This window comes from Elephantulus edwardii, unplaced genomic scaffold (assembly GCF_000299155.1).
Source record: "Elephantulus edwardii isolate Elephantulus edwardi_28Jun2011 unplaced genomic scaffold, EleEdw1.0 scaffold00302, whole genome shotgun sequence".
NCBI classification, from domain to species: Eukaryota; Metazoa; Chordata; class Mammalia; order Macroscelidea; family Macroscelididae; genus Elephantulus; species Elephantulus edwardii.
The window spans coordinates 304029-313493 of record NW_006400052.1 but is presented as its reverse complement, the minus strand read 5'-3'; the positions used below and the strand labels follow the sequence as shown (position 1 = coordinate 313493).

General features: G+C 51.7%; 2 protein-coding genes across 2 annotated transcripts; both read left to right on the top strand.

The window, feature by feature from the left end:
• Window positions 1–1021: 1021 nt before the first annotated feature.
• On the top strand, window positions 1022–4903 carry CNTD2 (cyclin N-terminal domain containing 2). The gene is given in 7 exon segments (XM_006903743.1): window positions 1022–1027; window positions 1107–1262; window positions 2467–2556; window positions 2632–2787; window positions 3465–3623; window positions 3699–3844; window positions 4846–4903. Coding segments are annotated over 7 exon segments (771 nt in total).
• A 2183-nt stretch (window positions 4904–7086) lies between these two features.
• Window positions 7087–9262, top strand: TTC9B (tetratricopeptide repeat domain 9B). Its single transcript, XM_006900945.1, has 3 exons — window positions 7087–7511; window positions 7964–8146; window positions 9174–9262. The coding sequence occupies exons 1-3, from the start codon at window positions 7097–7099 to the stop codon at window positions 9260–9262; spliced, it is 687 nt and encodes a 228-aa protein (XP_006901007.1). The 5' UTR covers window positions 7087–7096.
• Window positions 9263–9465: the final 203 nt, after the last annotated feature.

The following is a 9465-nucleotide window of genomic DNA, read 5'->3' as shown; positions in this document are numbered from 1 at the left end:
TTTCAGAGTAGTTAGTGAGTTTGAACTGCCAGTCTTTCCATTAGTAGCAGGATGCTTTAACCACTTTACCACCAGAGCCCCATGTAAAGTGCAAAAGAGAGTTAAGTGCAGAGAAAGGGGTCCGTCAGGGAGTGCCAAAGATTGCCGTTTTCACACAGAGAGTAATAGCTCATAAATACCTACAGGAAGGGGGTAGAGCAAAGCATATCAGGCAGAGTACAGCCAGTGCAAACGCCCGAGGTCTGGCCATGAAGTGAAAAGGGAAGATGAACTCAGATGTGAGGAAGTGGTTGGTTGAGTCTCCTAAGTCACTGTGAGAACTTTGGTCTTGACTTCGAGGAAGATGAGATGCCAACCTCACTGTAGCCCAGCACGAGCACCACCTGAGCTCCTTTGCATGAAATACAGGGCATATATTTTTGCCAAGAGTTCTAGTTCCCTTGATTTTGAGCCTTGACTCCTTCAAACTTTGTGTTAGACTCTTAAAAATGGCCTCAAGGTTATCCCAATTCTGTTGACTGGGTGTTGTTATTTTGTGTTTTTTGTTGGTGTGGTTTGTTGTTTTTTAATATTCTATTTCGAGCGTGTCGTTAGGAAGGGCCAGTCCTTGGGAAAGGACATCATTCTTGGACAGGGCTGCGAAGGGGAAAAACTCTCAAGATGGATTAGTACAGAGAATGATAGGCTCAAATATGTCAGAGCTAATAATGATGGCACAAAATCCATTGTTCGTAGGGTCGCTATATGTCATAGCTGGCTTGAGGGCACTTAACAATTTACAGGAGAAAAGAGGCTCAGAGGGGCTGTTTTCAGTCCAGTAACAAGCCTAGGATTTTACTTCAAGCCTGATGATAGCTGACAGTGCTGGCCAATCAGGATACGAGGACGGAGCTTGTGGTAATCATTTTTGCATATACACCTGTCTAGGTAAGGGGTGCTCAGCGCGCATGCGTCCAGGTACATTTAAAGCGCCCGTCGCGGGCGTCTTGCTCCAGCGGGAAGAGACGGCCAACATCGGAAGATGCTGGTGAGAAGCAGGAGCCAGGGCCCGCCTCCCAGCTGCTCTCCGTCCCCGGACACTGACCCCAGGGCCCTTTCTGTTGCAGAGGCCTCCAGGAGCCCGACCCACTGAAGGCGTCTCTGTGGGCGCGCGTCTGTCCCTTGGACGCCAGGAGAGGTTCCCAGGGTTGGAGGAGGCGCTGCGTGTGCTGGGTCTGGAGGGAGTGTGCGAATACGCGGGAGACATCTTCGCCGAGGTCATGGTGAGCAGGTCGGGGCCGAGGTCCCTTGGACCAGTAGTGGGTGAGGGATCGAAGGGGGAAAGCTAGCCCATCCCCCAGTAAGTAGGATCAGGGTTAAATGCGGGGAAGCTGGCCCATCCCCCAGTAAGTAGGATCAGAGTTAGATGCGGGGACGCTGGCCCATCCACCAGTAAGCATGACCAGGCTCTCATCTCCCTCCTCTTTGGCTACACAGCCCGCCTCATCCCAAACCCTGGCTTGTCTCTTCTTTAAATTTCCATCGCTCCAGGACCCTTTCTTACTCAGCCCCTCACCACCTCTTTACATTTAACCTCTTTTCGTTTAACATTTGAATGAATGTGAATCATGTTTGAAAACCAGCTGGAGGTTCACGCGCTTTGAAATCCAATGGAGGGCCACCATAACTCAGAATAAACTCAATGGCACTGGTTGGGGTTTAGGGTTTTTGGTGGCTTTGATAGGGGAGAGGGAGGAAGTGATGTTTGAGTTGAGGGTAGAACCTGAGAGAAACGGAAAGAAATTAGGACTTTATCCTAAAAGAAGTAAGCTTATTCTAATTTCCTTGGAATGGTATGTGCAGTGGACTTGGAACCTCGCATCACTTTTTCAGAGGCTGTAAAGCTTTCTGTCACGGAGTGGATGGATTCGAACTACCTGCCTTTAAGTTGGCAGCGTAACTCTCTACCCACTAGGCTGCCAGAGGACCCTTTTATTGGAGTAGGGGGCCCCTAAAACGTTAGAATCAGCTCTGTGATAACTAAGATGTGTCACAACACATTGTTATCAAAGGCCATTGGGCATGCCTATGATTTTATATGTACAGTTTAATGACATTAATCACATTGACTATATTAAGTAGCCATCACCTGGTCCCATTCTTTTGTGAGAGGCTTTTAAGATGGGGACTTGACATCTGGGTCAATCCTTTAGAGAGACCCTCCTTTGGAGTTCTGAAACAGGTAGTTGAGGGTTGATGGCGAAGAGTGCTGTCTGGGAAGAGTGCTCAGGAAGTCGGTGGCCATAGATGCTGCAGACCTGAGAGGTGAGCAGGGGGCGTCCAGGGCATCACCCTGAGTTTTATGCTGACACAGGGAACAGAAGTAAATGTGAAGGCCAGTTAACTGCCTAAGGAATCTTGGAGTTTACGAGAGAGGTCCAGGTGTGGAGAGGAGAGTGAGGCCAGCCCTCCCTTGTCCAACCCCAGGTGTGCCGTATATTGCCCAGGAAGGCTGTGCCCCGCTCCAAGATCTCGGAGATGCGTGTGCTCGTGGTGGACTGGCTGGTCCAGGTGCACGTACGTACGGAAGAGAGCGCGGGTTGGGCCCACGTCGCCGCCTGGGGCCCCTGCAGTCACTTGGTCCTTTCTCAGGAGTACCTGGGCTTGGCGGAGGACACCCTGTACCTGGCCGTACATTTGCTTGACTCTTACCTGCGCTTGGGCCCCGTGCGTCTACAGCGGCTGCAACTCTTGGGCGTAGCCTGCCTGTTCGTGGCTTGCAAGGTGGAAGAGTGCGTGCTTCCGGAGGTACTTTTGGGTGGGGCTAATGGAGAGGAATGTTTTAGTTTGGAACTGCCAAAGTGTCTCTTTAAGAAGTGACTGAGAGTGAGCTCTGGTGGACTAGTGGCAAAGAAGCTGCACAGCAATCCTGAAGGCACACGGTTCGAACTCACCAGGTGCTCTGCTGGAGAAGGAGGGCCTATCTCCTGTGCCAGTCGGATCCAATTTGACGGTACACAGCAAGAAAAATAATTAAAAAAAAAAAAAAAAAGACGTGACTGAAGCCCAGGCAGAGGCTCAAAATCAAGCAATTGAGGCTTGCCTTTAAGTCTTGAAAGAGTATATATAGTCCATCTGGAGTAGTTATAGTCAATGCAGGTGAACACCGTGACTTCTCCCCACAGGTAGAGAGTAGTAACCCCGTTTTTCTATTGAGGAAACCGACGCTCAAAGAGCTTAAGTGAACAGTCGCACAGTGAATAAATAGTAAAATTTGAATTCATGCCTAGGTCTTTTCTGGCTCTGAAGCCTGTTCCCTCCACCACCACATCCAGACACAAAAATCAGTGTCCCGTTTTACACACCAAGAAATTGAGGTCCAGATTGGGAAACTGAGGTACTTTAGAGCAGGAGTAGAAAGTTATGGGAGGGTCGCCCTAGGGTAGGATCCCCGCGACCCTCCCTTTTCCTCAACCCCTTTGCAGCCTTCCTCCCTCTGCCTCCTGGGGGCGGGCTCCTTCTCGCGGTCGGAGCTGCTGCGCGCAGAGCGCCGCCTCCTGAGCCGCCTGGACTTCCGGTTGCACCACCCGGGCCCGCTGCTGTGTCTCGGACTGCTCGCCGCGCTCGCCCGGAGTCCCCCGCAGGTGCGGGGCTGGCCTTCCGCTGGGTGGGCGGGGATTGCAGGGGTGGGCGGAGCCACACGTTGTCGCGGCCAGCAGGTGATGCTGCTGGCCACCTATTTCCTGGAGCTGTCCCTTCTGGAAGCTGAGGCTGCGGAATGGGAGATAAGTCGTCGCGCAGCTGCCGCGCTGAACCTGGCGCACCGGGTGCTGAACGGGACTCGGCCCGAGCCGGCGCTTTACAGGTACAGCCCATGAGGAGGGAGGGGCCGAGCCAGGCAGGGGCGAGGTGAGATGGGATCTCATCACCTTCAGAGACATCCCTTCACGATTTCTGTCTTTTATCACTTTAGGGAAGGAGTAACAACAGTTGGGCAACAGGCTTAGATGTTTTCCTGGGCGTGGGAGAGAATTAGGTGTCTGCCCAGACTGGCGATCCTGTTATTTTCTCCTTTGGGATATCTATCCTGATTTGGCGACACTTTCCCAGGTCTGGAAGATGCCCTGTGCTCCAGACTTGAGAATGAAGGGTCCCACAGGCATTGAGTCCCCTAGCTCCCACAGCTGGCCGGGAATGGGGTGGGTCTTGTTTTCTCCTAGCCCATGTCCCGGAAGGTTCCTGAGATCCTGGCTTCCCCTTGCTGTCCCCAATGGAAAACTACCTTTGCCCGCTCTTTCCCCCACCCGCCACCTTCACTTTCTAATTGAGGATGGTCAACTCTGATCTCTAAAACCCTAGAGCCACCCCGTCCCATCCCCAGTCTTTCATCTCTGGCACAGCCCGGCGGAGTTGGGCCCTTTGGAGCCCTGCATGGTCCTTGCCGCGCTCCGGGGCCCCGCACCAGGCCGCGCAGCCATCTTCGTCAAGTACGCGCGGCCCCAGCGTCAGAGAATCAGCCTCGCCGCCGCCCACCTGCTCCGTCGCCCCCAACACAGGCCTCCTGGAGTCACGAAACCCGGTTGAAAACATTTTTCTTTGTGTGTTCGTTTTTATTTTATTAAAGAATTTATTTTTAAAAAATTCTTAGCGCTCTTTGTCCTCATTGAGCTAATGCCCCGCTCTTTCGCGTGTAATTGGCCACTTTCTAGGGTCTCGCATCCCATTGATGAGCTGCTTTTACCAAGCCCCTTCCTGAAGAAGATATTCTAATTCTGATCTCCTCCGCGAGGGGTCGGTGTCGGCTGCCTAAAATGGAGATTACAAGTACTTGCTTAAAAGAATGGGGGGGGGGGGCTAATAAAAGAGACACTGCTAGCGGGGTGGGAAATCACTGTGGGGAAATAAGAATGCTACTTTTATGTAGAAACTTTTTTTCAGATTTTATTTAATTGAAGCGGAAAATTTGGTGTTCCAGAAAATCTCTGGTTTTATATATTGGTCCACTCAAGATTTTGTTATGGTCACATATGCTCGCCACAAAGGCTATCTTTGATAGCAAGAATTTAACAACTAGAACCTGATTTATAGAACCTCTGAAATGCCTAGATTTCAGTGAGGATGATTACAGTGCCACTATCACCTGGTGTGTTGACGATGTGTGTTAATACCTATGGCAAGAGTTTAAGACAGTGCCTGAAACACACTTCAGATGTCATTAAAGTGCTAGCATTTCCTCAGAACAGGACTGGGAGACGCAGTTGTCTCATTTTCTGCTTTTCAGATGCACAGGAAAGAGTATGAATCAATGGATATTTACTTTTTATAAAGACACTTTAAAAAATGGAAAATATATAGATAACTAAACATGTACTACTTCAATGACCTTTGCATCTGGATTTTTACTCTTCATTTGGAAAAATTTAAAATACAGAGAGAAGGTAGAGTGTGCTTGTATTGTTAATGTGCTGGAACTAGCTCCTAGCTGACCCTCTAGTGTGTTTTCAGAGGCTGGAAGTTGCACAAGAGGAGAATGTCTGTCTTTGCTTTCTTGGAACAACTGGTGGATTCAAACCATCTTTTGGCTTGGGAGAAGAACTCTTTACCCACCAGGCCTCCAGAGCTCCCTTCACCTTACGTGATGGTTGTAATTAATGTCATTAAACAAAACATGAATGAATGGATGAATGGAAATCCTAATTGCTCTGTGAACTTTCACTCAAATCAGAATCAAAACAAGACAAGGGGCAGAGAGAAGACCCCACTGCTCTGGAATGCCAACTGAGGAAAGCGAGACTCTTAACTAAGCCTGGGTTTAAAGCTGCAGGAAGAAGGGGGCTTCCACTCCTGAGGAGCTTAAGGTTGGAGGATCAATGGTAAGAGACTAAGCAAAAGCATCTCAGCAAACTATGAGAGATGGCACAGATGCTGCAAATGAGCATGTGAGTTTAGGCAAGTCTGCATGTGCTGGGTAGGACCTACCCTGAGGTCTCTAGGACTTCTATCCTCATTGGTCAAATATGACCACCTGCAACTTACCTAGTCATTCCTTCAGCAGTTTTGTGGGTGCTAGGCATGTATGCACTGCACATGCACTGCACAATCTAATGGGAGAAAAGAATTGCTAATTGCTTATTCCTGCCCAAGCCTCTGTTATATATGCCTTACCTGCACTGTATAATTTAGTCCTTGCAGCCCTTGCTATCCCGTTATACACGGCAGGAAATCAAGATGGAGGAAATCAAGATCAAGGAGCTGGGCCAAAGCCCCAAGCTGAGGAAGCAACGACCTGACTCCCCCTCAGTTTTCCTCTAGAAAGCCCCCCATGTTTTCTTCCATGTAGACCTATTCTGCAGCTCACTTTGGGTTGCCATGGCCTGGTGACTTGTGCCAGTGAATTCACTAAAGGCAAACCTTTTTGTTTTATGTAAGGGTATCCCTTCCAGGCAGCTTTTCCTCTTGAAGGGCAAACGCGTGGCTTTCCCCCCACCGACTTGACCACTCTGCAATGTCACTTCCTGGTGACTGACTAGTCTCCACTGCTGGGAGTCCAGTGGTGGAAGGGCCCAGGGCTCTCACTCTCTGTCCCACTCAGCATAGAGCTGGGTGAAGAAAAGTCATCTGAGGATATTTGTTCCATAAAAATTGAATGGCCTCCAAAATTGATATTAACCCATGGTAGAAAGGAAAAGACAGAGTTTTAGGTTACTTTGATTTGTCCAACTCATTCAACTACTGAGAAATAAGCTGGGATTGGAGATCTGACACATTGAGTTCATATCCTGTATTCTTATCCAACATACCAAATGGGTAGTGGATTGAAACCAGCTTTCCACGAGGTTGATAATTTTCCTCCTCTTCTCCCCAGACTTCGCCTCTCCTTCTAGAAAGCCTTGGATTTGGGTATGGGGGAGGCGAGCGGGCAGGCAAGTGTGGAGGGAAGAAGGGGAGTCTGCAAGACCAGGACTGGGTCTGATTTAAAGGTAAAAGTGAGGGGTTTCTCTAGACCCCTAGGTGGCAGACGGAGTCAGCTGCCGAAGGTGCGGGGGCGGAGAAAGGGTGGGGACCGGCCCCGCGAGGGGCGATGCGGTAGCTGCAGCGGCTGCAGGAGTTTCCCACAATGCAGCGCGGCGCGCTGTCCCCGGTGCTGATGCTCAGCGCTGCCCCGGAGCCTCCGCCGCGCCCACCGCCTGCCCTCTCGCCTCCTGGCCCGGGCCCCCGTCATGGCTCGGTTCGGCCCGCTGCTGCCCCAGAACCGTCGGGGGGCTTGGCCGCGGCGCTCGACAGCAGCCTGCGGGCCGCCGTGGCGTTTAAGGCGGAGGGCCAACGCTGTTACCGCGAGAAGAAGTTCCGGGAGGCCATCGGCAAGTACCACCGGGCACTGCTGCAGCTGAAAGCGGCGCAGGGGGCCCGCCCTGGCGGCCTGCCTACCCCCGCCCCCGGGCCTGCCGCCAACCCGGGGCCCGCCCGCCTTAGCGAGGAGCAGCGGCGTCTGGTAGAGAACACGGAGGTGGAGTGTTATGACTCTCTCACGGGTACGGGGCCGTCGGGGGGCAGAGAGGGGCATGTGTGGAGGGGTCTGGAGGCTTGAAGGGGCCAGAGTTGGGGGTCTGTTGAAGGGAGACCCCAGGATCTGATCAAGGAGAGGGCTTGGGGAGGGGGCTTCATAGCTCACACCCCCTAAGCCACTCTTTCCTCTCTTGCCACTTGCGAATCAAAGGTTAGAAATGTTTGCGCTGGAGATGGGGTTCCCTTATCTCCGCACTTAATACTTGCAGCACCCAAACCACCCAGCTAGTGGCCTGAACACGTCCAGCAATGCCTTTGGCGTCCTCTGGCGGTAGCGCAGATGGATTATACTTTGCTTGGTAGCAGGCTGGCACCCCCTGCTGGTCGAACAATCCTTGGGTGGGGCTTAGTTCGGAGGAAGAGATGGGGAGGGGGAGTCTGCTGCAAAGAGAGCCCGGCTCTGCTCGTGTCCCCGCAGCTTGCCTGCTGCAGTCAGAGCTGGTGAACTATGAGCGCGTGCGCGAATACTGTCTCAAGGTGCTGGAGAAACAGCAGGGCAACTTCAAGGCCACCTACCGCGCTGGCATTGCCTTCTACCACCTAGGCGACTACCCACGCGCGTTGCGCTACCTGCAGGAGGCCCACAGCCGGGAGCCCACAGGTGAGAGGGAAGGTGAGGATGGATTCAGGGGAAAGGAGCCAGAGCAGAGAAGTTAAGGGCAAGGACGCTCCTGCAGAGGGTGGATAATGCTTACTACATAGGTGAGGGTTAAATGAGTTCATTGCAACGTATCTCAGACATACAACACAGTGTCTGAGAGTAGGTGCTTAATAAAATACCTAAGGGTGGATCAGAACAGGCAAGCAGAACCTCCTGACTCAGAATTGCTTCTAGAAAGTGCTGTGCCACCCACCTAACTTTCCCTCTGCAGCTTCCTACTCCCTCCCCACCATTCATTGATCTATTCCTCCCTCCAACCTTTCTCCTGTCCACACAACTACCTGCATTCTCCTAACCCAGGACATCACTTTCACCAATCAGCCTGACCAATATGCCTACCTCTCACCTACTCAGCATTTACCTGTCCCTCCATCTCCATTCACTGTGCCACATCCCTCTTTCCCACAACTCCCTGACATAGTTGTTTACCTGACCATGACAATGAACACCTGCTGGAGGCCAACTGCAGGGAGGGAATGGAAGATCACAGAAGTGATCACACAATGTATGTGTAGTGTGTGGTATGTGTCTGTGTGTAGTGTATATGGTGTATATAGTGTGGTGCTGTTGTGTGTGGTGTAAGTGTGTGTATGGGTAGGCAGAAAAGCACACCACTGAGTGTTTGTAGGAGCACAAAGGCAGGATTTGTTTTTCTGTTTAGTAATTTAAGGAGATCAGGCTCTTGCTCATAGCTTTGGAGGGCAAGTGGACATATGACAAGAGACAGAAAAGGACTCCGGGAGAGGGCAGAGGCCTGGAAGTGTGGCTCGGGCTTTGGGGAATGGGCTCTGGCACCAACAGCTGCGTGAGGTGTGGTGCATAGAGGAAGGGGCAAGAGATTGTCCATCAGACGGGTGGAAGGCTCTGGGGAGTGAATGGACATTGGGGACAATGGGTGTGAGCCCAGGTAGACCGGATGTTACCTTCTAGCCCAGGACACCTGCCAAAATGTTAACCTCTCCTGCAGATACTAATGTCCTCCGTTACATCCAGCTGACACAGCTGAAGATCAATCGGTGCAGCCTCCAGCGGGAAGACAGCGGGACTGGGATGTGACTATTGAGGGCCATCCCACAGGAATGGTCTCCACCCCCACTGCACGCCCACCTTATGGTGTCACTGCCCCTGACTCACATGTTCCATGGTAAAGCACTTGTCACTGGTGACCATAACCTTTTCTGTGTGTTGTTCTTTGGGGATCAGAGAGGGGACCTCAGGACTTTGGGAGGTGAGTGGGCTTGGGGATGCCCATTGGGAAT